The 27775-nt window shown below is 39.1% G+C and overlaps 1 protein-coding gene across 4 annotated transcripts in view; it reads right to left on the bottom strand.

Annotated features, from left to right (window-relative positions):
* The window catches only part of EPC1 (enhancer of polycomb homolog 1), a 64893-nt gene that overhangs the window by 16949 nt on the left and 20169 nt on the right, over window positions 1-27775 (bottom strand). For all 4 annotated transcript variants that reach the window (XM_036401527.2, XM_036401535.2, XM_036401507.2 and 1 more), the window contains 8 exons: window positions 6478-6637; window positions 4379-4524; window positions 4087-4293; window positions 3558-3706; window positions 2093-2249; window positions 603-779; window positions 402-491; window positions 168-316 (listed from right to left, as the gene is read on the bottom strand). In XM_036401527.2, the coding sequence (XP_036257420.1) occupies window positions 168-316; window positions 402-491; window positions 603-779; window positions 2093-2249; window positions 3558-3706; window positions 4087-4293; window positions 4379-4524; window positions 6478-6577 (1175 nt within the window). In that variant the 5' untranslated portion in view covers window positions 6578-6637. The remainder of the gene's footprint in view (window positions 1-167; window positions 317-401; window positions 492-602; window positions 780-2092; window positions 2250-3557; window positions 3707-4086; window positions 4294-4378; window positions 4525-6477; window positions 6638-27775) is intronic.

Genomic DNA, 27775 nt, shown 5'->3' with positions numbered 1-27775 from the left:
TAAAACAGCTTCCACTAGTGAAAAACAAAAATGGAGACATTAGCAAGCTAATCTCTCTGTGATGTCTCCAATTGTTTAATTTTTGGGGTTTTTTTAGACTTTTTCTTCTTTGCATCTTACTGATTTAATTTTCTTTTTAAAAACAGCAACAATTACACAGCACTTACCTTCCACCACGGCCAACCCGTCTCCGTGCAAACCCAATACACCTCTGGGGGACAGTGAGGGTGGTTAAGCAGTATCTGTAACGCACATCTCCTAATCTTCCCTCCTTAGGGCTACTCCACGGCCAGTTGCCAGGTTGGTCTAAATGAGGCTTAAAATAATTTTAAACAATTACACACAGGATGTTTTCACACAGTGACATTCTGTCTTACAATGCACAAGGAAATTCTACTTACAGCATAGTACTGACAGCCTGCTTTCCTACGGAAGGCGAAAGGACCATCGGGATCATTTTCTTCCTCAGCCTCCGAAGAACCAGACAAAACCTTTGAAGAGGGGGTGGGGTGAGAGTGGCGTATGAGGAAAGGTATTAGAAAATCCCTGAGTTTTACTTCTGCTCTTTCCCAAAGAGCAGCACAAAACACTAGAGGTCCTACCTGGGAAAGAGGTTCATCATCTGAGCTCGGAAAATCATACTGATTCAGATCTTTAGCATTAAAGACTGGCAGTGCAGCAGGACTTGTCTGTTGAGGAGTAGCAGCAGCGGACGAAGGTAAGACTTTTGGCTTCTTCTCATACTTTCTTTTGGGTCTAATAACATCAGGTTTATCTTGCTGCAAGAAAAATGAAAGCAGTGTAAAATTACACAAAGAAGAAAATTACATTAAAACAGTAGTTTAAGTAAACTCCTGTATAAGCAAGCTAATGACATGAACTCATCTCTCTACCATGTTCCCAATAAAACATGCAGTCATTTCAGAGTGTCTGAATTTCATTTCCAGTAACTGAAACACTGAACAGACAACATGGAATCAAGCACTGTTTGCTCAATCTGTGGTAGGTAACTCACTAGCAGTTAAGGTAATAGTACTACTTTGGAGAAGGAGACCAAAATATATATCATGATATCTACGGGGCACCTTTTTTATTTCCTAGCATTTTTAATTGACAGCCATTTATGCAGTGTCAGGGTATTACTAAGTACCATGCAATGGTACTTAGGCAAAAATAGACTTGTCAAAGATACCTATAATCTTGCAAAAAATCTCTAAAAATTAAACACGTTTCCCCATACTAGGCAAAGTCAAGTTTAAGAGTATTTCCCAAGTTTGCCAGCTGTGAGACACTGCACTGATCCAACATCACTAATAAGCAAGTACACACCAGCAATCACAAGGACAATGCTTTACTACCAGTGGAAGAATTCACTGATTAAAGCCACCTTGCCAAATTCAGAACAGCCTCTGAATATTCTTTAGTTACAAGCTGCCTTGTTTTAAAATTCAAATTATACCTCAGCCTTTATCCTGTGTCACCTGACCTATTTAACATGCTCAGTTGTTCGCACTGTAGCTATGGTTTGTATGACACAAAATTAAAGCCTGCAGGGAGAAAAGTACTTGTCAGCTGTCTAAATCAAATAAGATTTGATACTTCACTTAAATATTAAACCAAAGATATACAGCAGGGGGAGAATTATCATATTTCAGAAAAATCATATTTCAGAAACAAAACAAACCCTAACCCTCTGTATTAAACTAACTACATAGCTTAGAACAATACATGGTATTCACATCATTAGTTCTATCTTCATACAATGCCTAATGATAATAGATACAGTTTTGCTCAGGACATCCCAGTTTTATGGACAGTAGTAACGAAAAATGTTTCCATCCTCCTGAATAAGAACACAATTGCATGTGTCCTTTTATCTGTAGTTTGTCTGTACTACCTTTATTTCTATGTTGAGAAATGCTGCTAATCTGTTATCCTTGAAACACCAACAGAACAAAGCCATTTTATTTCACTTGCAGCTTTGCTTCCCTATTGCCAGTTCCAAAAAGCTTCCTCCCTCCTCCAACCCTAAAATGGTGTATTTTGTACACTTCACAGCATGAACAGTAACTCTGTTATTGACGTGACTTACTTTAACTTTATATTCTTTCAGTTCCATAGCTTCTTGGTGTTTAAAAGAACTGCTGTTAGTCACAGGAATAATGGGAATAGCATAGGTGGGTTTCAGCGGCTGCCGCTGTGCCATGACTTCAGACATGATCTCTCCACTGTAGTCACCCAAATTATACCTGAAATCAGAATAAATTTTATTTGTTGGAGTACAATATCCATCTGGTAAAAAATTGAGAAAAACAAATTAATACTTGCAACTTGGGATAAAAGGAATGTCCAGTATACCAGCAATAAGTGGAAAAAGTATTATTCCAGAGAAGGAGATGAGTAACACAGAAAATTCATTGCAGTGAATAATGCTGACAAGATAAAAAAGGACAACTACTCTGTAAAGCATCTCCAAAAGGTAATACTGTAAAGAAAAGGAGAGGGTTACCCACCCCTTTCCTTGGGGACTGGTACCATTTAAAGAATTTATCACTCAAGAAGTTTTAACAGTGAAACAGAATGCCTTATTCATGAATCCTCCTTCTTTGTGTTACAGAGTACTTTCAATAAGCAGATCCATGAAACATTACATTTCAAGTCCTGTGAGAAATGCTGAGTTGAAATACAGTTCTCTACTCCAAGGGAGGGATTTGAGTCTTTCCTCTATTCAATAGCTTATTTCCTTCAAAAAGCAACTGGAAAAATCTTCCTGATTTCTCTCCCCTCTGTTTCTGCTGAAAATGCTTAGGGCTTAAAAGAAGTGCCCTGATAGAGCCAATTCAGCTTGTCTCCCTAAAAACCCAGATTATGAAGTCAGTTATGCAGTTTTAAGGTACTGACTTGAAACATTTGCTTTCAAGCATGGACACTTAGGCTAGAAACGTCTATTCAGATTCTAAGTATCAACTTAAAGGACAACTCCACACTACAACTGTGATCCTCAGTCAACTGGGAAAGTGACACTTGGCAGAGCATTTGGCCCAAAACACAATCAACAGGATGGCACAAGAAGCACTAGCTGGAGATGACTCTCACATTTAATGCTGCATGAAATGCTTGTTTTCCTCGAGAGGGTATTAGATCAAGCTTTTTTCGCAAAGAATAGAGATCATTAAATCGAAGAAGAATGGTATTGATTGAAACGGGCCTTAAAAATAGCTGGGATTTCCATAATCTATATACTTAAAACATAATTTCAAATCACTTTGTTTGAAACTATGATCTGTCTTCTGGAATAATATACAGAGTAGATACCTAAGTTTGAAAGTATCTACACACATAATAAAACCATGCAGCTTAATATGACAATAACCCTCCCTTAAGCAACTTCCTAATGTTTCATTTTTTCTCCATAGGCAAATATGAATATGCTATCCTGTAATGTGAAACAGAGTCTGAACGTATTTTAAACATCTCACACTGTTCAAATATTTGCACCAACCCAAATATAAAGTAGTTTCCACAGCTTTCTGCAGCAAATTTTCAATAAACATTACCTCTTTTCCATAATTTCCAGTGTTAAATGCAGCAACTCTCTCTTGCTTTTTTCCCTCCTTTTTATCATCTCCAGGATGGTTACTGCACGACTCAGATCTCGACGCAGCTTCAGCATCTTCTCATAAGAAGCTTCATCATTTTTCCGATTCTGCAGATACATAAAACACGTGTTTCCCCACATAATTCAATAATTCAATATTCAATAATCTGAATTAAAGTAAGCTATAAATATTTAGGTATGCTAAAAAAAAAGTCACATGCTAACCGAAGAGAAGCATGTGCGTGTTATCAATGATACGCAGCTTGCCAACGCCCTACGTGGGTTTAAGAGTAAATTTAGTGAAAAAGTGAATATAAACTTTGATTCAATAGTGCGACTAAAACTGTTTTATGTTTTTTGCCCTTGCAAAATAAAAATAGAATATTCAATTTTTTATTATGTTGTAAATTTTTTCTTTAAATAAGCAACTTCTGGAAAGAGGGAGAACTAAAAGAAAGAAAAGCTGAGGGAGGCACTGATACACTTACTTTTCGTGTCTGCATCTTTTCTGTTCGTCTTCTAAAAGCAACGTAAGGGTCATTTGTGCTGGAGCCATCTCGTTTTTCCTGCTTCACTGCTGGAATAAGTGAAGGACCTCGACAATTTTTCCTCTTTTTAATCCAGTACTCGTATACTTCTCTGATCAATTCATCATCTTCCTTCAGCAACAGCTTGGCCTCTTGCAGGCTGACTGGCTAAATGTAAAACCCAGCATGTCACTTTCATACAGTAATAGATAGAGCATGTATTTCAAATTCTTTATTCAAAGTACCGTTGTACCTGCTGACCGCTGCCCTTTTCTAGTCTGTCTATCATCTCCTCAAATTGCAAAGGAGAGATGTCCATTCTTTTCTTCAACTTATTCACAAAGATCTCATCTTCTGAATCCAAGTCATAATCTGGCTGCTCAGCATCCAAACTAAAAGCTAAATGATACAATGAAAGTTAAAGTTAGTTTTACTACAAAAATGCATTGTTCTAATAGTGCCCACAGCACACAACACACTTCTCAAGAGAAAACCAAAATTATTTGTTTGAATTTTGTAATGCTACTTCCACATGGATGTAAACATTGAGGGTTTTTCCTTGAAAAAAACTACCCTGTCTACTTGGCATAGTTTTGTTTACCAATGAAAACTTATTAGTGGTCAAACCAACTAACAGCTTACTGCCTCACTGCTTCAGTAAGACATTTTTAGATTCATTAAAATCTTCAATGCTGCCAAGTATTCTGGAGTTTTATGTATTGTACAATCAGCAGTTCAGATTTCAGCCCAAACACACATCAAAGGTACTCCTAGCAAAGCATGTGCAGCCTGTATTACAATGATCTTAAAATATCCTCATCAGTGATTTTTGTGATGTAGATGAGTCAGACTACACTGACCCAGCATGATCTACCCCATGTAGCAAAGCATCTCCAAATACAAGTAATATCTTGCAGAATGCAAACAACTGTTTGCCACAGTATCCTACGAAAATGCATCACTGCACTTGAAACATGACTCCCTAGTTCTCATGCCTCATTCAAATTGCTGTGGCTGGTAAGACACACAAATTTCTTTCCAAGTGCACACATGAAAACACATATCTATCTTTAGTAAACAAATAGAATACAGTGCAGCTTAAAAATGACAATTAAACTTGACAATTCCAGCTATTAGAACAGTCAGATAAGGAAAATAAGAATGAAAAGTACAAACTTAATACCAGCATGGAAGACTGCTAGTAGGAACAAAGAACTTTTTTACAATGAGGGTGGTGAAACACTAGAACAGGTTGCCTGAAAAGTGGTGGATGCCCATACCTGGAAACATTCACAGTTAGGCTGGGTCTGAGCAACTTGATAAAGTTGAACTCCCCTCATTGCAGGGAGTTTGGACCTAGGTGATTTTTAAAGGTCCCTTCCAACTCACACTATTCTACAATTCAAATATTTTAAGCCATTACTGAGGCTCAGAATGACATACAAGTCTAGCATTTAACCAAAGTTAATTAGGCTTGAGCTATGTTTACATAGCACAGATACTACATTTTCAATTCTGCTTATTACACCATACAACAGAATTCTGCAACAGACCGCATTTTTCATAATTTTTTCCAAAGGTATCTGAGGGAATGTGGTGCTCACATGAAGGGTCATATCCAGAGCAAACAGCTGCTATCTTCCAACAAAAACCACAACAAATTTGCAAATCATCAGTGATAGCAAACCCCATCTGCTTTTAGATGAAGAATACGTGCACCAGGCATAGGCAAATACTTCTACTGCTATTGTTACTTCTGGCTGGCTCCCCAGTCCACTCTACAGCCATTTTATCCTGGTGATGCTTCAGGAACAGGTATTCTGTTTCTTAGGTATGCATTATGTATTTTCCTCTTTAAGGAGATTTATATCTGTGCTTGCTAACAAATCTAAATTTCCCTCCAAACTGTTACTACTGAACAAGTATTAAACATACCTCTTTATCAAGTAGAATTTTTTCAACATGTTGAAAAATAAATTCTCAGAAGCTGGTCTTGATGGGAGCTCAGACATTTATGAATAATGTCTTAACTACTAGTAAAATTAAATTCTCACAGAATCACAACATTGGAAGAGACCTTCAAGATTGAGTCCAACCCAAGCCCTAAGACTTCAACTAAACCATGGCACCAAGTACCACATCCAGTCTTTTTTTAAACACATCCAGGGATGGTGACTCCACCACCTCCCTGGGCAGACAATTCTACTACTCCATCACTCCTTCTGTGAAAAACTTTTTCCTAATATCCAACCTGTATTTCCCTTGGCACAGCTTAAGACTATCCTCTCCTTCTGTCAGCTGCTGCCTAGAGAAAGCAGAACCAATGCAGACTTCAATGAATGAGTTACTTACGCTGTATGTGAATCAGCTGCTTTGGCATTTTAAATTCTCCAGGATATATAGATTCATAGTATGCAATATTACTTTCTGCTTCTGGAACCGGTATAACCATGTTATCCCTCTTCTCTCCATAGACTTGTTGTGCTGAGATAGCCCGCTGCAAATGATGTTCCTAAAAAAAACAAAAGTGAAACGAAAACCTGAGAAAATATTTCCAGAACTCAGCCTCGCTCAGGTTGACGGAGGTATTTCTCTGCAAATGCTCTCTCCCTGCACAGCCCTGAGCCGAAGAGCGGACGCTGCCCGGGCCGGAGGTTCCCCGGCAGGTGGCGCTGTTCCCCTGCACACCCCTCCCACCCCGCAGCTCCCCCAGGCCTGCCGGCGCTCCGCGCACACCGAGACACGCAAACCCGGACTTAAGAGAGACGCTTAAGACTGATTAGACATACAGAGTATAACAAGTAGTTACACACAGATATTGACTCCGGCACTATTCTGTAGTTGCCTTGGCGATTTATTGCCAGTAATGTCAGAAAACCACAGAGGAGGCTTTGCCATCATTGCCAATGAACAGCAATGATTTCTACCTAGTGAATGACTCCTGAAGATGTTCTCATTTATTGCAATGCTTCCCATTATCCTCCCTTTCCTTCTCCTAATCCATCGAAAAACAGTAAAAATGCAATCCACTCTCCCCATAGTTCTATCAAGACAGTGAGTAGTATCAGCAGGGTTCACACAGTTACGAACAGAAACCACACAGATGTGTGCATGTGTGCATGTCTTTAAGTGGTTTACCAACAATACAACAAGGTATTTTTTTCCTTATTAGCAGTGCTGGTTTCCTAAGTTTCTATTCTGTTCCTCCCCAGGTGCTCAGTAAACCAGTGCTACAATAGTTATGCCAATACATCTCTCAGTGAGATGCTGAGAAATACTCGAAACACTGCAATACTTGAAAGCAGGAACTGTAGCAAAAGGGCAGCAGTGATAGTTGGTTTCAACATTGAATGTATGATCTTTATCCAAATGATCTTATCTTTGGCTGTCTGACTTCAATTTAAGTACTTTGGTACATGAAGGGCAACTAAGTTCCTCTGTCTAAACTTTAGGAAAAGATACATAATCAAGCAGGTTATAAAATAGGCTTTATTGTACACTGCAAGGTTGACACAGCCTGAAATTCAACGGTGTTCTAACACGTAATGCTGCTAAAAGAATTCACAGGATTTGAGCCTATTTTCACACAAGCTGCAGACATTATTTCACATCTGTCCCCTGGTTAAAAAGCTTCTTCATGGAAAGAGACCAGTCATGAGAACAAGGCATAGCAGAGCTGCATGCAGAACTCACTGCACTGCTTTTGACCTGCAGCATTTGTTAAGACCAGACACACATGTCACCTAGGAGGTGTGGCAGCATTCCTTCCTGGGTATGGACAAACTGACTTATTTTCTACCTTTTACTGAACTACTGCTGTCAGACACCTCAATATTTTATAAACTGTAATAATTCTTCAGGATTATACAGCTACAACCTGTTGCCTAACAGGGAACTAAGCTTTATCTTCATATAGCCAGTAGGATTCTGCATCAAATAGATAATAACAGCCAATGTTCTTCTAGTTAAGCAAATGCTTACTGGTTTTATAATAATTTTAAGGGTTCATGGTGTATTTATCCCAGCTTGTGTTTATAACACCAAAAAACTGCTTTAATTCAGAGAAGAAAAGGATGTCATACACTAAATTAAGATTCCCATTTCTCTGATCCACCTCTGACATGGACACAACTAGTAGGTACCAGTAGCCTATAGTTCTCTACTAACGGGTTAAAGTTACCCGTATTTAAAGAAATCTTAACAGTATTCTTAAAACAAAAGCACAAATCATGGTTTTGCCTTTTACCCCAATTACAAAAATACTCAGTATGTGAGCAGAGAGCCTTAGCAGTGCCACATATTACAAAAAGCAACTGGATGAAATTTCCGCCACTGAAAAAAGTTAACCTGCTTGTTAATTTCATTGGAAATTGAAATTGTATCCACTTCAATTCGCCTCAAAAGATACTCCACTAAACAGAAGGAACTAAGGGCAACTTCTCCTTACACTTCCATGCATTTAAGTTTTCACTTATTTGGACAAACCCACAAGAGCAACTTTGCCCCCAACTTCAGTATCTCAGCTGGTGGCTCAGCACATCTCTGTCATTCCTGGTAATTAAGGTGGGTTGAGTGCTGGCCCAACACCAGGGCACTCACTAGAATTATTAACTCATTTTCTGCTGTGAGATAACAATTAGCAGAAGGGCAAAAGTAAGCTCAAAACTTTGTATAAAGAGTATAAAGAAAACTTTATTAACAGAACTAAAAGAAGAATAATAAGAATCAAGATAAATCTTCAGAACACTTCTCCCCCCAACTCTTCCCTCCTTTACCACTGACAACATAAAGGTTCAAAATTTGGTATTTTCAGTCAGTTTATCACTTCTAAAATAATCTTTTTTCAGTTCACTTAGGTAGAGGAGTCTCTCCTGCCATGCCATGGAGACTTTTCCACAACAAACACTTCTCTCATGGTTTTAGTTTTCACGAATAGCAGCCACCCAGAAATCTGCAACTGTGAAGTTCCTCCCACCATTTGGATGAATTCCCATAACTACTACCATGGGTCATCTCAGCTTATTGGGGTGCAACTTTAAGGATGAGCTGTTCTAATACAGAAACAAAAGTCCTCTTCTATTATCTCTGGTAACAGAGGTTTTCAACAAAGGTGACACTAGCTCCGTTGGTTAGAGCAGCATGCTGATGGTGCCAAGGCTGTGGGATCCATCCCCATACAGACCATTCATTTAAGAGCTGGACTCAATGATCCTTGTGGGTCCCTTCCAACTCAGAATTTTCCATGATTCTATCCCTGGGGCAAGGTTTCTCATCTCTCTCATTTCTCTCTCTTCAAGCTTCTCATTGGATCACAGCTACTTCAACATCTGCTTGCTCCAACACTGGTGCCTCTGCTCATGGCTGTGGTTAAAATGCCACATCCCCTCAGGGCATTCCAGGAGTTACAGGGAAAAAGAAAAAAGAGTCTGATGTATCAATTATATCTTTACCATAGCCTTACAAGAGAATTTCAGCCCAAGACTAAGGCATCTCCTCGTTCTCCTCCCATCTGGGATTTGACTCCTCCTTCACTGGCCTCAGTGTCTCCATGTTGTTTTCTTTATAGGTCCTCACACTTGCCTTTTCTCTCACTTGAGAGAGGACTGATGTCTACAAGTTTCATCCCTGACTGAAAGAGTTGGTATCTTGCCTGGGCCTGTGGGCAGCCATGTGATCTCTGCTGAGCCACGGCCGCTCGGCTGTGGGGCTCTTTTGCGGTCCTGCTGCGCTCCATGCCAGCCATGGGCTTCTCTCCACGGGGCTGCAGGGCCACACCTCTGTTCTCAGCCACTGGGCTTTCCTGGGGCACCGGCAGCCAGGCCCGGCCACCCTGAGCAGGGCTGGCCTGGCCTGCTGGCCCTGGTTAGAGCTCAGCAGCAGCAGCAGAATCTCAGCCGAGCCGTGGGCTGAGCCAGCATCCAGTTACCTGTTCAAAGGCCAGAAGCAGGAGAATTTTTCCTGGGGTTTGTTCATTTTTGAGTGTAATTTCACAGAGGCACGCTCAGGTTTCTTAAGTGGTTTAGTATTCAACATTCAAAACTAGCCAGCTGACTGGTTTCCTTGAGCCTGGAGGAAGCTCTTAGCAGTCCTCACAGAGAATCACTTCTGTACCAAGCCATGCTAAACCATGACAGTAATACATACGTATCAAGTACAATTGTTAACTTCAAAAGCAGTAATTTTTTAACAAGAAAGCATGCTAAATGACTACTATTAACTAACACACTACAGCTTACAGTTTCTATTCTTCAGTCATTCTCCACTGTGATTGCAGAGCTGATTACTCCCACCGAGATGCAACACCTCATTCATTTGAATCCATAGCTTTCCATTTAAAAATGCAATGGTTTCAATCATTTGTCAGAATGATTTTAAATTCAAATCCTAATCAAACTTTCTGGCTGCTCTTCACATTACAGGAAGATTTGTATGTAGATACTGTAGTTCCAGTCACTCCTGAAAATATCACCTGGCATTTAAAGACAGACCACCTAGGAAATTCAACAAATGTTTTCATTTTGTCCATCTATTTCTACATATAGTTTTCCAAGCATATTTATTTCTACTACACAACTGAGTCCATTCACTGCATAACAGAGCAGTACCAAAAAGCCTTTTTTTATACCACTATCTATTATGTCCTGTGCCCTGCCACAAAACAAAGTTCAACTGGGTTAACTGAGGTTTGGTCTTGAAAATCTCTTATTTGGTGTTCATAGAGATTAGTATCTTCCAAGTCATCACCAGGGCCAAATTATTTACATTATCCTTATTCCTCCAGGAACTGTGGGTAAGATAAATTGTTTGTAACCTCTAGCTTCCACCTTTTCAAAAGTCTGTTGACTGTTAGGAGGTTTTGGGTTGGAATTTTTGAGGGATTTTATGTTTTTTTTTTTTTTGCTTGTTTGTTTTAAAGCATGGTTTAGTGCCTTTTCTCTCTCCTCAGAGATCATGTGCCCCTCTGAAGTTCTCAAATAGCTGTAAAATTATTCCAGACTGTTTCTTTAAATTCCTGGCATGAATTTTAGATGGGCTAGTCAAGCTCAAAGACTGTAATTTGTCACATTAGAATAAAACTTATCTAACAGCCACCACAAGGTTCAGCCTTGTGCCCCTTGCTGTCATCCTCCATACTACCACAGCCTTATGTCAGACTGAATCTATGATGACAGCTATGGGAACCAATTCCACAAAAAGCCATCACTGTCCTGTTATTTCCCCTGAAAACAATTAGAAACAATTAGTCATCTGAAAAATTGGCTCCCTGAACTGCCAGGATGTGTGTATGCAAAGCAGTGGGGAAATGCAGAAGAAAGAAAGAAAGAAAGATGATCCCCTTTGGCAGCAGTTACCCATTACACTGGCTTAACTGCTTCATTAAATTTAAAAAGTCTTTTTTAAATGAATACCAAAGACAAAAACCCCCCACTAAGACTCAGGAAACATTTCAACCATCTCAAGTATCAAGTACAATCAAGAAAAAACTTCTTCTTACTACAAACATTCACAGAATATTCTCATCTTATTCTACACCTTCATTGCTAGATGGATCTCACCTTGTTCCTTCTTTCAAGATATACCTTTCATGTAAATAGGAATTGTTCACATATTTTTGTTCCTATTAACAAGTTTCCACTTTCAATGTAATCACATTTCTTTCTTAATGTACCCTTCTGATTGAAACAGCATTGAAATACCTGCATTTGTTTTACAAAAACACTCAGCCTGAACTGCTTAACACCACAGCAGGCTGCTTTGGAATTTCTTCCCTTTCTATTCCAGCTTGCTTCCCTTAGATCTTCCACACATACCATTTCAGAACATGTACTTATTGAAGGGAGTTTATTCTCCCTGAAACTGCTTTGCACTTTTACGTTTCCCTATTTTCAACCTATTAGCTCTGCTTATATCCAGACAACCTTTCATTTTCAGTTGCTTTCTCTGCCTGACATAGAATGCTATTGTAATTATAATTTTACGAGTGCTGTAATGCTAATTTGATCCAGTAATTTCAGAACAATTGTACTGTTCTTCAAACTTCATTCCTTTTACTTTTTACTAATGCTCAGCCAAATATGTGTTAGAAGTTAAAGAGTTCATACAAGAAAACCCTAAAAATCTGCTCACTTTTCCCAGCACCCAAGTTGGCTTTCCATCAGCTTAGCATCCTATACTGGCTCTCCAAGTGGTCTGACAATCCCAACAAAAAAGGGATGCGGTGGGAGCACTCAGCTCAGAGACAGAGGGTGTCACAGAGGATGTCTTAGGGAAGGCACAGCTTCATCACTCTTTGTAACACTCAGCCAGAAACATGAACCAAGGGGCAGGCACTGACCTCTTTTCTCTGGTGACAAGTGACAGGACCTCAGGAACAGCTAGAAGCTGTGTCAAGAGAGGTTTAGCTTGGATATTACAAAAAGGTTCTTCAGCCAGAACAGGCTGCCCAGGGAAGTGGTCACAGAACCAGTCTGACAGAGTTCAGGAAGTGTTTGGACAACACTCTTGGGCACATGGTGTGACTGTTGGGCTTGTACAGTGCAGGCTCAGGAGCTGGACTTTATGATCCTTGTGGGTCCCTTCCAACTCTGGTATTTCATTATTCTATTAACTGCACCTTATTCTCCACACTATATTCCCATCCAGAAAATTATCTGGACAGTTAAAACACCAATACATACCAGATTACACTGTTAGTTGTTTAAATAACCAAAAGCTTGATAATGACTTTCATCCCTTAGTTCCTCTAATTAAAAGAGTCTACAGGAAAAGCCCACCAAAACAGCAACTCTTTTTCTGAGTATGTAGAATGTAACAAAGGATGATGCAATTTCATAAGCAAAATTATGCGTTGACACTAATTGTCATTCTGTGGTCTTCCTTCCTAGTAATTTTAGGACAGCAAGTTTATCCCCTGTATCCACTCTTACTGCACACTAGTATCACCATACATGCTCCAAAACATCAAAGAGTGACAGGATAATCTAAAGCAAGCTGACAGCAACAAAGGCACAAAGGCACGAGGGAAATCAAAGCAGAGCAGTACTCATTACAGACTGAAGGAACCAGAACTTGTGGTCAGTGCTGCTTTGTGGTGGGCAGTAGGACCTCTGTCAAATGATAATGCAAGGATGTAGGGCTAATTCTTTGTCACAAGTTCAGTATTTCCATCTTTTATGCATTTCTAGCACAGTACATTCAAAAATGTGAATTACAATAATTAGAACACAAAAGAAAGGATACTGTGATTGTGGCTCAATCTAACTACCAGCAGGCACTCCTGCTTGCAAGCAGAAACAAGGAGAAGCACAGCAACTGCAAGCAAGCAGTATTTGCCTTCTTTCACATTTTGGTAATACTTCTTAAATTTTTGGCAACATGACTGTGGGATTTTAAATTAGTTGCAGTTTCTAAAATAAACTGGCACTTAGAGAGAACACAGAGGTTTCTTTGACAAAATATCTACTCTGGAGACCATATTCCAAGTAAGATAACCACAGCACACAGCATTAAAAGACTAAGTGACATAACCTGTCATTACAGTTAAACAAACCAGAGCGATAAAATGCATATTACTCTTTTGAAACGACAACTGAAAAAGCGTTACTGCAGTAGCAATGAGTGCATCTTCTCAAGAAATAAAGGAAAAAATCCACTTTTTTGTAATTTGATTGTATGTTTCCTCAAATATTTTCTCCAATTAATTCAGACCTCTTAGAAATAATAATTTAAGGCACATCTGCTTATGGAAATTACTGAAAGAGTCAGCTCTCAAGGCCAGTGTGCAGAACAGAAAGTCTCCCAATACCCCAAGTCTACCCTTACTAAGCAAGAGAGTGGTGTCTTTGCTGGAGGGGAAGCAAAGGTGGGGTGGACAAGTAGAAAATTTTAAAAGTACTGGTACTTCTAAAAAGCACACATGACTGAGTTCAAGCCCGTGCAGATCAGAATCACATCTTTGTCTCTGCAACAAAACCAATACAAAAACAAACTACATCTGATTGTGTCATTACTGGGAACTAAGGCAAATCACTGCCCATCTACTGGTCTCTGCAGAACTGCTGATTTACATCACTATGACTGGGCAAAATCCTCTCACATCCACCCCTGACAAGTGTTTTCCCAAGGCTACCACTTCACTGCACTTGCAGTGTTTAAGGTGCAAGAACTGAAAGGGAACCAGTTTCCATAGACAGTTGTCAAGAAGCATTAGGTTCACAACAGTTACACTGAACCAGATTATAGCTGACACACAATCAAGGCCATACAAACTCCTAGACCTGCCTTTTTTAATACACATTTTACCTCCTAGCAGCTTATGGTCCAAAAAAACTTCTAAACACACACACAAAAAATCCAACAAAATTGCAGCTTATTTGAAACAAATACATTAATCTATAATTAAGAGCAAATAAGAAAATATTAAGAATTGAAAAAACCAGAAGCTGTTCATCATGTCATCAAGAGGTGGTAAACTGGTGCACGAACAACCTGATTCCAGGCTTATAAGGTAAAGGGTTTTGGCTGCTCAGAGTAGGGACTGCTGAAACACTTCTATGACCTACTGCACACAAGTCACTCTCCAACCTCCACCTTTGCTTGTTCAGTGACCCACAGGACACATTGTGTCTCAGCCATATAAGATCTCAGTAACCTGCAGGGTCAGGGAAGAAGGCCTCTTGGAAGCATGACGGTCAAGTTAAGCAAATTTTGAGAAAATTTGTGTACAGATTCAATCCAATAGATCTCTCCACAAAGAAGACAGAAAGGAATAAACACCTGAACTGGTTCATTCTCTTCACCTCCTTCTGTTATCAGATCTTAGCCATCCTGTAACTTACTAATCAGACAACTTCTATCCAAGATTAGGAGGAACATGAGGAGTAATATCAGACAGTTGTGTGCAAAACAAAGAGGTCTGTATTTTTTTAATGCCTTGCCTTATTCTGTACTCACATAATTCCTTCTCCATTCCTAGAACCAGTTCAGCCACTGGAAATATGTTTCTGTGGGACTCAGGGGCAGTTAAATGCCACCATAATAGAGAAAGCTCACCCAGGGACAGGGAAGCACTAGCAATGCTGCAAAAGAAATGTACAGAAAGCACACCAGAACACAGAAGACATCTTAGATCAATGCAAACTGTTCCAAGACACTGCCTCTGCACCACTCTTCCCTTCAGGGCAGAAAGTGGCTCTAGTGGCTTCTGGTATGACTGAAAGCAAAAATGCTTAGTTCCTCCTGAGCAGCAGCTCCACAGGTCATTACAGAAGCACTTATCACAGTAAGATACCACACACTGCCCTTAGTTCCTCACACACATACGCTGTCACACCTAACTGCTTACAAAACAACAAACATATTCTGACAAGTTTATTACAGCACTTGTTTCCAAACCTGCTGCTGAAAAGTTCCAAACATGACTGAGGTTGTACTGATGAGGGCAATTTGAGTCTGCCTTGCAATGTACAGAAGTCTTCAATGGGTATTCTGGCACAAGACCAGTCTCTGAGTTCCAGTGATCCTTGACTGAGACCCAGAATCCAGCTCCTGAATAACAGATGATAGATCTGGCCTTTGATAATGGCAAGGCAATAGTCTTGTAGGTAAGCATAACTGCAGCTCTGACTCTCTTGAACTCAAGTACATGAATATCATGTAAGTGTTAGCAATAGTTTAAATCTGGTCACAAGAAGCCCACATGATCAAAACAGGACAGAAAAGGTGGGTCAGCAAAGCAGCCTTCCTTGCTCTACCTGTGATGGGTCCTAAGGAAAAGAGCAGATGACTTCTGTCCCTCATCTGGCCCACAGGCAATTGTAGCCCTCCTTCTATTATGACTCTCAGTATATATGGACACACAGTGAACACCTTCTATCAACTGAAGCTGCCTGCAGATCCACCCAGACCACACAGCTTTACATCTTCCCTTCTGATGCTCTTCTGTCAAGACCTCTCAATGGCCTGAATCGTTCTACACAGCAGAGAAAAACTTTTCTTGTTGTTACAGCAGAGCCTAAAACTGTCCCTTCATGGAGGGGAAACTATGGACGTCACTCCTGTTTATCAACTGATGTCAGTCTCTTGAGTAGTCAGTTAAGAAGGATTTTTCTACTGTAATCACTGTAATAATTAGATCTCTGTTAAAAATGCCAACTTAAAAGAGTTGCATAAGTTTAAATAGCAATAACTCAGTGAAAATGGGATCTAATTTACATCTAAAAATGCACGGGTTTGTAATTAACAAAGTATCAAAAACCCCTTCGGAATTATTAGACTTTTCTCTAGAACACTGGTCAGAAATCAGAGAGATCAGCCACACCACCTTGAGCATTGTAGCAGACTGTTTCCCCCATGTTCAAATCAGACATTTCTAAGAGCATGGAAGGAGTCCTTTCATTTGAAGAAATCTTGCATCTGTATTTGTGGACTCACAGCAGCAAATTACTTACAACTCAGAGGAAATTTTCACCTTCTATTGTTGTTCAGTGAATGGTGGTAGACAGGTGGAGGGCTCACAGGACATTTAACCCAGAAATCTAACATTAGTACTAGAGCTCATGACAACACTAGAAGAAATGGAGAGTGACTTGTTATCCTGTTACCAGTAGACTGAAATCAGTTTCGTGTTTTAAACTATTGTGCAAAACAGACAGAGATGGAGAAATGAATGAGACTGGCTCCAAACATGCTGGAGAGGATGAGATACACAACCTAGGAACCCTAGGAATCAGGAAAATTCAAGTATTTAACACATACATTAATTATGCAGTATAGTTCACAAACATAATGTACCTCCATCTTTCCAGGCACAGGTCCCATTCAGACCACCTAAAGAGACTTGTCTGCCTGCCAAATTGCCACTGCACAACATACATTCAGCAGCACAGGTCTTGGTATCAAGTTGAAGTATTTTGTTTAGGAATTGCAGAAGATCAAAACTGGCAGAAGGCACTAAACCATCTCCTCAGTGCTGGTAATGGCCATGCCTATCCCTTCTTCTGTAACCACTCTGGCTCTCATGAACTCCTCAGCCTAGGCAGCCTTGTAACCCACAGACCACAGAGAGAAGGGAACTCGCTCTTAGGTGAGTCTTCTCGTGAGCTTAATCAGTCTACAGGCAATGCAAAGACCAGGAGAAAACCTAGGAAATCACTGGAACTGCCTCTTCTCACTACTAACATTTAAACCAGCTCAGCTTGTCTCACACAACTTTGCCACATCAGACTTAACTGCAAACTTGTCCAAGAGCCCCTTCCTTACCTCAGCCTGCTGTTCCAGCTGTGTGCTCATCTGAGACTGCAATGAATGAAAACTATTTCAAGTCATCTACAGTAAACAAAGTAATTTTCCCTTAAATAAGGATTCCAAAGAACACATTAAGATGCTTTTAATGTATTATGTAAATACACACCCAGGGCATGACCTCTACTCTGAAATCAGACTGTAACACAAAGTGAATTGAGATTTTTATCCAGTACAAAAGAACATAGTTTCTAGGACACAGTATACAACTGAATGGAAACAGCTCCTTTCCTTTCCACAGTCTTCAGCTATAACATTTAGAACAGCCTGCATAAAGTTTTGTAACAAAATTATTCTCCTCTTATATGGACTATTGAAGTGGAACTTCAAGATCATTTCATTAGTTGACTAATAATTGTATCAAGTTCCCAAGTTGAAGGATATCACTGCATCTACCTTGCTACTTGCTTAAAACATTTCTGTGCATTACCAAATACTTTGTAACTCAGATAATTTTGCATGGCAAAAGCTTACACTTGGATTCCAGCATTTTTATTAGTTACAGGGACTTAGTACTACTGTTGAGTGTTATCTGAATAACAAGAAACATGGTAACTCAACAAGTTTGTATTCTGTTTCACCATCCTTCCACATGCCGATAACACAGGGTTGTGTATTCCAACCCAGACATGAGCCTCAACTGCTCTAGTTTTAAATCCTCACCAAATACTATACATAGCACTGGGTGAAGTTAAAGGCTAAGCCAAAAATCTACATTCCACAGACAGCAGAATTAGAAAGAATTCAACTCAGCTGAGTGAAATTTTTGACCTTTCTCTCAAAGTTTTTTACATAAACTATGAACAACAGTATGCCTATCACTGCTTCCATAGGCTTTGTTCTTCAGACCAGGTTTTCCAATGACACTCATTAAACCAACCCTCTTCTCCCTTTGCAGTTCACACCTCTCGATCTGGATCCAACAATCCTGGCAGCAGTACACAGTACAATCCAGACAGGTGAGACAAATGAACAAAGCCATAAGAGTGAGCATCACCCCATCTCCCCAGCATTAAGTTCATCAAGGGCTCAGAAACATTCCCTTTCACAGGCCACACATCACAAACTGCAAAAATCAACAGTTTCCCAGATCACATATGATCAAAGAGTCTGAAGAAAAAACAAGTCCAAGAACAGGATCTAGTTGGTTTGGGGTTTTTCTTAGAAGTATTAAAAACAGATCTTGAAAATTTTACCTACCTAGAACTACTATTTTTCCTCTCAGAAGTTGCGGTAAAACTTTAAAACTCAGTATTGCCTACAGCTTGACTGTCATATTTCTGAACACCAAATTGCACAACTACGCAAGGACTTCAAATAAACAAATGTCCAATTTGGTTGGCTGGGGCAGCCTCAATGCCAGGCATCATCAGTAAGCAAACTCTTCACAGAATGCAGAAACATTTTTGGACACTTGCAAGACAAGTGTGCTTTCTATCAGAGTACCACTTTGTCTCTCAAAAAGGAGCCCATGGGCATCATTACCAAGGAGAGTAAAAAAGCACAAAACCCACTGCCATGCTTCCACAGCTGTTCTCTCTGAGCCACAAGATATCAGAACCTGGGAGTCTCATTTTAGTCTTTGTGTTTAGCAGGCCAATAATTTATTTCCTCTATGAACTTTTTAGGCCAGTATGCTCTATCCAACTCTAATGTTAAAGAGGCTTGAAAGAAACTCAATACATTTGCAACTTTGTATTTTGTTCATTTACCTTTCTCATCAACCAAAACCAGCAATTTAAAAAAAAAACCCAAACAAACAAACCAGTGAGTGAATAGGGTTTACACAGGATCTCTAGCAAACAAAACTAAACCAGCTGTACCTCCCCTAAGACTGCTTCATTTACAACAAGCCTGTCAGGTTTAACTACCTCTTCTGTACAGTTTTATTACCTCAAGCAGTCATTCACATTAAGTAGTAACAGAATTTAATTGGTGTTTCTACTGAACATTATACAATAATATGGGGACAGAAAAACACTAAAACCATTAACAAGAAAACAAAGTATCAACATTTTCTAAGTTCATTCATTCATGAGTTGAGGTTCAGCACCTCATGTCAAATAAAAAAGAAATCTGCCTTAAAAGCTAAACAATCTAAGCACCTTTTAAGAAGTCACATGTGCATTCCACATAAAAAAGCTCATATATAACAGTTGCATTAAAAAAATTCAAAGTAAAGAAGCTTCCAGAGCATTGTCTTAAACTATCAAGTTTATTTATTATTTCAAAAATAAACAAACAAACCTTTTTAACATTAACCACTTCAGTGCTATGGGGAAGAAAAAGTCTGCAGAAAAAGCATACAGTGCACCATAGCCATGACTAAAAGCTAATCTGTTAAACAAGCCCTTTTGCAGACTTCACAATATCCAAGTACTTGAGTCCTCTGTATATCACAAAATGGAAATAAATTGCTATATAGTGCTGAGCAGAAATGTGAGCTGCATAAGCACACACAGGATGCCAGAGTACACCTAACCTTGTCTTTTGAATACCTGTCAGTGCCAATGGTATCAAAGTTCCTACCTCATACTTCTACAAATTACAATACTTGTTACAAGAAAAAAACCAAAACATTGCAGATTGCAACTTAGTAAAAGGAGCTTTTTAACATACCAAGACAGCAAGATATCAAGAGGGATGATAAAGACATTTGAGAAAATTGAAGTAAGATCCACAAAGTATAAATGCTAGCAGAGACATAATAAAGTTTTACTACATAAGGCATCTAGTAAAAAGGAAATTTGCTTAGCAATTACTTAGAATTGCTCTAGCAAATTACATTTTGTCAAAGTACATTCATGAAAATGCAAGTAGAACTACCCATACTTTTCAACTAAACACACTGAGCTTCCATATTTGCAACACCAACAGATCAGTGTTTCAGGTCTGATTCCACACAGGTGGGAAAGTGCTTCCCCAACAGTGACAGGTGCAATAGTGAGTAACTCAGACTTTCCTGCTATAGATGTCAGTCTACAGTTTGTAAATCTGCGTATTTAGACCTTTTGCTTGACTTAGAATAAACATTACTGCATATCAATGCAAAGATGCTGCCTAGAGAAGAGGCCCTGTATGAGGCTGAAAAGCTTAGACAAAATAGCAGCTTAAAAGTTTCCTGATCAGTAATGTACATTTTGAATTATAAGCTCCTATGAGTCAGACCAGTTATTCATTGTGCTTTGTAATCCCCAAGTTTATTTAGACTGCCTTTAAAAATGGAGGGTAGACTAGCATTTCATAGTCATGACCTTCTACCTGCAATTATGATCAAACCTGTTTTCAAGGTATAAACACTCAGCAACAAAGTAAAGTCACACATAGGAGGGTAGGAAAGGAAGAACAGAAGTGAATGGGAAAGGTTTCCTCTAAGGACAAGCATTTCCTTAATACTTGGAAGCCCAGTGTATTTTAAGTGACATTGTTATTCTCTCTGTGCACCCAGTGAGAGTGAAGTGTCTGAGTGAGACAAAACAACTGCCCAATGTCATGTACAAGGAGAGTCAGCCAAATCCCACTGCTCCAGTCCCAACAGAGGTGCCTGCTTTTCCACCACAGGTGCAGCTTCTCAATGGCTGCAGGGGAATCAAGTTACAGCGGTATGAATACCCATGATTTGATGTGTCTACACAAGATACATAAACGTATCTACAAAATGTATAAACATATTAAGCACAACAAACACTTCAGAGACTGCTTTGTGCCCTTCTCAAACACTGAGTCTGAGAATATAGCCCATGTATAAGTAGAGAAACAAAGTTAAGAGGACTCTAGAAAATATTCTTATGCCAGACATGCTACCTGTCTCTCTCACCACGTGGTGCCAGGCAAATTACCAGAGACTCTGAGGTATTTGTACTTGTCATTAATTCATTATACCTCTTTTGTGCAAGAACTATTTTAGCTACATTACCATTAATGAGTATATTTATAAAGGATTATTTAGCACATTGTGTTTTGAAAAATATCAACTTGATGCTGCATACATTCCCAAAGAATAAAACTGAGAGCTGCCTGATGTTATGCTTTTGAATTATCAACTGCAGCTTCAGTTTCATACTGCTTCCCACATTACAGTAACTGCAAGCCAAAGTAAACTGAGGTTCCCTCAATCCCTGGAAATGATCCTGTTGCCAAAAGCTGAGTCAGGACCTCGAGTTCCAATTCCACCTGTCCAGACAGTGCCATCTGCTAAAGTGGTGGGCTTACTTCCTTCAAACTCCCAGCAATAAACCCCATCTAACATCCTTAGATAATGTGGATGTGTAATTCATATTTAACAAACATGCAAGAGCAAAGTGTTGAAACGATTCAGAGTTAACTTATCAGCCAGCATTTAACCCATCAGCCAGCATTTAACCCTAGGAACTTCTGAAGAGAAAGTACACCACAGCCTAAATTGTGCACACTCACTCTCCCTGGTAATGGTGGGAACAAGCCACAAAAACAAAACAAACATCCAGCCAGTATAAACACAGTTGGGAACTCTACATACACACCTGACCACAATGCAAAACAATCGGGGTTAAGACACTCTCCAGCAAAATTAACGCTGAATCTTCCCCTTCCTTCTACTAACTAAAACAAATGCTGCTCACAGTGTTTCTCTTGAGTACAGGTCAAGTAAGAAGGCAAACTTACTTTGCTGAGAGACAGGACAATGATTTTCCTAAGAAAATCAATACTGGAAAACATTCAAAATATTATTTTCCATAAAATTACACCATTGAAACCACAACTTAATACAAGCCAAAATACAACTTAATACAAGCCAAAATATGTCAGATACCTCCCTACTTTAATTTTTAAAATTACTGAGTTAAGCCAACTTCTGGATACATTTAATAATAATCAAGCTACGAAATCATGCACAGGGACCTTTTTTACCTGATGAAATGAATGAATAATGAACAGATTGATGACTTGGTTTCACAAGTTTGTTTTTTTTATAGGCTCTCATTTACCAATGAGACTATCTATGAATATTTTTCTTATTGCTTCAGGATGGCTCCAGAATTTCATACTATCCTGCCACACAATGAAACTTCTGATGAAACTTGTTCCACAACCTACCCATGACAGCAATTCCTCAAAGTTAGTGCTAGTAGATGTTTGTTATTTTCCTCAGTAACAGAAACTTACTAGGACCACTTCAGAGCTTCTCTTTCCTCACCAGCTTCCCCAGCAAGGTTTTGTATTTATTTCTAGGACATTCTGCAGCCCATATCCCCATCACTTAAAGACAGCTAAGGCCCTCAAAGAAAACATTTCACAACTACCAGCACAAGGTCCCTTTGTAATAAAGTACAGATGCTGTGGAAAACCAGACCAGACATAAGGGTTTAAGCATTAACTGCAACAAACCTCATGTTCTCTGTTCTAGTCCAAGATGTGCCAATTTTTTTTCAATATTCTAAACTTCTTCTCAAAACAAGACACCTCAAAGGAAATAATTCTTCTTCAGAGGAAGGCTGAGAGCAGGAACACGCAACAGAAGTTTCTGTTCATCAATTTTATCCTACAGCTCTGGTAAAGATTGGTTAGACAGAGGTGCTTTGTAAACATTCATGTTTCACTGATTTCCACCCCCCACACCTTCTCACAGAACAAACCTTACATTATTGACCAGAAAAGGGAAGCTGTTTTACCTCAGTTTTAGTAGCTCAAGTTCCTTCACCTCATACATTCAGCAAGAGCATAAATTCTTGCCTATTAACCTGAAGTACCATGAAAAACATTAGTTCCCCAAGAGGGACTGTATTAAACTACCTTTAATCCTAGTACTTGAACAGCCTCATTTTGTACTTGGCCTATTTCAAGACCACAGCATCTTCATCAGAAAACAAAGCAAGCACACTAATGTTAATAATAACTTCCTTCTAACTGAATAAGATAAATAGCAAGAGAAGGGCAAACAAGGCAAAGAACACATGAAATAAAAAAAAAAGTATCCCTGAGAACCAGGAAAGAGCACATAAGTGCATCTCTAAGTATCTGAAAGGTCCAGCACTTCTGTGTAAGTAACCTGCTTAAAGGATTCTGTACATAATACAAAACATTCTGCAGCACTCAGATTCATTAACTCTTACCTGTAGCCTTGCTCATGAACTTGCAAATAAAACCACCCTGTTGTCTTGAATTCAGCCTTTTTACAAGATTTACCCAGATTTATCAGATCTGGGTTACTGAATTGTAAGTATTGCAAATCACATTACAATACTGCAAACTCTTATTCTGAAGCCAGTTCCTATTTTCTGCCACTCTCTTCAGAATTCTTTCTTGTATAAGTACAGAGAAAAATCAAGTACCAAAAAGGCACATAGGACATGTCCTGCTGAAATACTAATGCAGGATTGGGGCTGGGGGGAATAGCCTCACCTCACAGTGAAAAGCTTCATTTGTTAAGCAAAAACAAGGGCACAGGGGAAATGAGAAATCCAATTTTATTATCAGTGTTTAAAGAAATTTAAGAAGGAGAACAAAACTAGAGAATTTAGAAATACAAGAGAATGGGGCATTTCAAATAATTAAGTCCTGGTAAATGCCTGGAAGAAAATATGTTATATCTATATAGACAGAGTAACATGGAGAATGATAATGGCACAAAGAGCAAAACAAAAACATCAAATCCTGTAAAGTGTTTCCACCAAGAAAAGCATTTTCAGTGAGACTAATTACAGATCAATAGTTTGGAAGAGCAACAGGCACCCTTTCTTAACATCTTTAATTCACAACCATTACAATTTCACAACAAGACACATGACAAAATCCTTGTGGTCTGAAAAGGAAAATCTAGAAAAAGAAGCCTATGCAGAATTCATCTTTGCAATCTGACACCTTCCTAGTAGCCATGTTCTGAATTGAACATCTAACTAAAAAATCTGAAGACTACAGCTCTTAAAATCATAACAGAAAACAAACAGTAGCACTAGATGTGTGTAGAGGGCAGCCTTTATTACCAATGCCTCTCCTCAAATGTAAGCTTCATAAGCCTTCCAGGCAGGCTACAAAATCCGTGATTTCTGTTTACAACTCGGAAGGAACCTTGAAGTCTTGAAATTGATATAAAGTACAAACTCGAACGGATGTTGGAAAGCAATCCAAATACACCCTCTTGAAAGCTTCCAATTCAAAAAGCATTAATTTCTTAATTCCTGATTAAATATAAGGAAACCAATCTTTAAGTATGGTACTTAAACCTTAAGAGGATCATTTCCTCTCTCACTCAAACTATCTATCTGTGCTTGAAGAAACTGACAGAGCAGAAAGTTTTCAAACTTTTATTCCAGCCTCAATTGATGCAATTCACCTTCACATATCTGTTTACCCAGAACAGGGTTAGTCCTTGAAAGCACACAAAGCAGAATACACAGAAATACAAACACAAGTGGATGGGAGAGCAGAGCACACTCACTGAACAGAAGTGAGACAAAAAAGCAGCAGCCAGCATCTTCTGCCTGGTTCATCAGTCATTTGATGGGTTCCTTGACACTAAAGCTAGTGTTTCCTCTTACAAGTACAATGTGGAAAAGTAGTAGAAAAAGAACAGCAACTTATTACATACATCTATGGTCTGCCAATGACAATATTCTGCTCTAGCAGAGCACATGCCCACACATGAACATATACTCAGTCCTATAAAACAGGAACTTGAAACAATAATGCATTGACTTAGAAGTATTCAAAACTCAGACTAAATACCTGTAACAAATTGGTAAATAATTGTACATACATTTCTGAGGAATATAATCATATTATCACGGCACAATTATTGTGATGACTACAAGCAAAGTGGTCTACTCGATGAAAAGATGAGCAGATTTAAGGGCTGGCTACATTGCATAATCTTCCTACCTGAAGCAAATTAATACTAGGCAGGTTCCTATGAGTAACTAAAATTTTGCTGGAATAAATACAGAATGTTAGCTATTAAAATGAAAAGAAAACTAAGGACACATCACTATGTTTCTCAAACATTAAGGTTACTGAACTATTGTCCCTAGCATTATTCATATTCTGCATACAACTAATACCCAATCCTTAGCTGAAATACATTATATGATGGATGAAAGCTGGAAGATGATGGCTCAAAGCCAGGAAGATAACATTTCTGGGCTCCTCTTTTAAGGCCAGCTATGAAAATTCTCAGAAGGTAAAGCCTTTCCATACAAGTCTGGCTTTAAAATTATTTACAGTTGACCCTGACAAACTCTTCTCCTCAAATCCCTGCCAGTTGTATTACTTCTTGTGCTCTCACAAATGCTTCTAGCAAAGTTGTATTTGTGGGCATCCTCCTTTCCCTGGCTTAATATAAACAATTTGAGACACATTTTTGAACTTTGCCAACTGTTAAACATGCTCATTGCAAGTGAGTTCTAGGTACACCTAAACTTCTTAACCTCAAGTGTGAGCATGGACAATTGGTCTCACTGTAGTTAAAACTCTGCTGTGCAGAAAGCCACTGCAGTTACAAGACTTCTCTGTGTGCAATTATTGGCATGTCCACAACAGGGCAAAAAAACCCTGAGAATGCATTCATCAAACAAATTCCGTAAGAGCAGTCTTTCCCTTTCTAAGGAAGGTCAGCTTCCTTAAGAGGGACAACTTCCTTAAGAGGAACTCATAGAATAGAGTCACAGAATATCCAGAGTTGGAACAGACCCCCAGGGATCAAGTCCTACTCCTGGCTCTGCCCAGAACAATCCCAAGAGTTACACCATGTGCCTGAGAACACTGTCCAGATGCTTCTTGAACTCTGTCAGGTTTGGTGCTGTGACCACTTCCACGGGGAACCTGTTCCAGTGCCTAACTGTGCTCTGGGTGAAGAAGCTTTTGCTAATATCCACCCTAAATGTTACTTGACACAGTTCATGTCTTTTAGATTATTGAAAATATCTTAATAATCCTGCTTTCAAAAGGAAAAACTTCTTTCAATATTAGTATTATAGACAATAATCAAACTGAAGTCTGCCAATTCATATCCTCCTCAATTTCAAAAGAGCATCTGGACCTCTTGGAGAAACCTCTGACATGCATACCCAACTCCCACTATTTTCTGAAAGTTTAAGTATTTCCAGCATTACTTCAGAGTATAGCATACAGCTTTACCATTATCACATGCTTAAGTGAGAGCATATACAGAACATTGCCTTATCACACCACTTCCATGGCAGACCCCAGCTCACAACTTCAACTTAGGGCATGACTTCCCTATGGTGTAACAACAGGACATGTATCATGATTCCTCAACTTTTACACAGAGCTGTCAGCTTCCAGGCAGCTGTCAAACCCCAAAGGTATAATCTATACGTCTTCTTAATAGATGAAGGCCCACCCCAGTGAGAAACCAGAAGCAAAATTTACTCAAATAAATTCCAGCAACCTGTAACAGAAGTCTATGCCACCACCATCCCTCTGACTTTAAAGGGAGCACTGCTGCTACAGGTGGGTTTCACATCACAGGATTAACAACATTCTTCAGGGAGCTGAAGGTGGTGCATGAATTGATCACTACAGGAGCTACTCCTCATCATCTGCCAGATTTCCTAACTTGCATGAATACTCAGAATAACTTAAATATAACTTAAATAACATCAAACAGAACAGAAAACTTTATTGTAACTGAAGATGGAATGTGCAGGAACTCATCACTATTACTCTTACATGTGAAATTAGGCCCCACTTGTCATGAGCTGCCACCTTATTTCTCTCTAAATTCTGTCTAAGCACTTCAAACCTTTTTCACACAGGTTCATCTGAAGTAAACAACTAAGTTCAGTACCAAACTAAACAGTAAAGTTAAGGTCATGACATGAACTCACAGAAAAATCTCCTCCAACTACAAACTGAGGTGTCCGTGGACTTACTTTAGACAAAACTGCAAAAAGCCCTTGTTTCTGTGTTCACCTCCTATCAAACATGCAGGTTCTTGGAAACCTCATCTACAAGTTCAGTGTATTGAAAATTATGCACTAAAAAAAGGTTAGACTGGCATACAAAATTAATGCCTTTGCTATGAGTGAGCAGCAAAGATGCTCAAAGGGGAACACAATACAAACAAAAAACCAGTACTCTTCCAGTTCATGGGACTCATGAATCCAAGACTATGCAAAAAGAGGTGTCTCTACTCTCCCCATTTACTTGAAAATCCTTTCATGTTTCAGTTGTCCTTTTCTAAAAAGAGACCACTAAAGGAGTTCAGCTGTTCTGCTTAAAATTTCAGGACTTCTACAGCTGGAGAGGAGGGCACAGATTCTCTTCTGTTAGTAAGCAAAAAACTTTATAGTTTCCTAACACACATCAAAGGAAAAAAAAACCAAAAAACCAAGCCCAGACTGGAAACTAT

This window comes from Molothrus ater, chromosome 1, assembly GCF_012460135.2.
Source record: "Molothrus ater isolate BHLD 08-10-18 breed brown headed cowbird chromosome 1, BPBGC_Mater_1.1, whole genome shotgun sequence".
NCBI classification, from domain to species: Eukaryota; Metazoa; Chordata; class Aves; order Passeriformes; family Icteridae; genus Molothrus; species Molothrus ater.
This window is presented reverse-complemented; position numbering and strand designations above follow the sequence as displayed.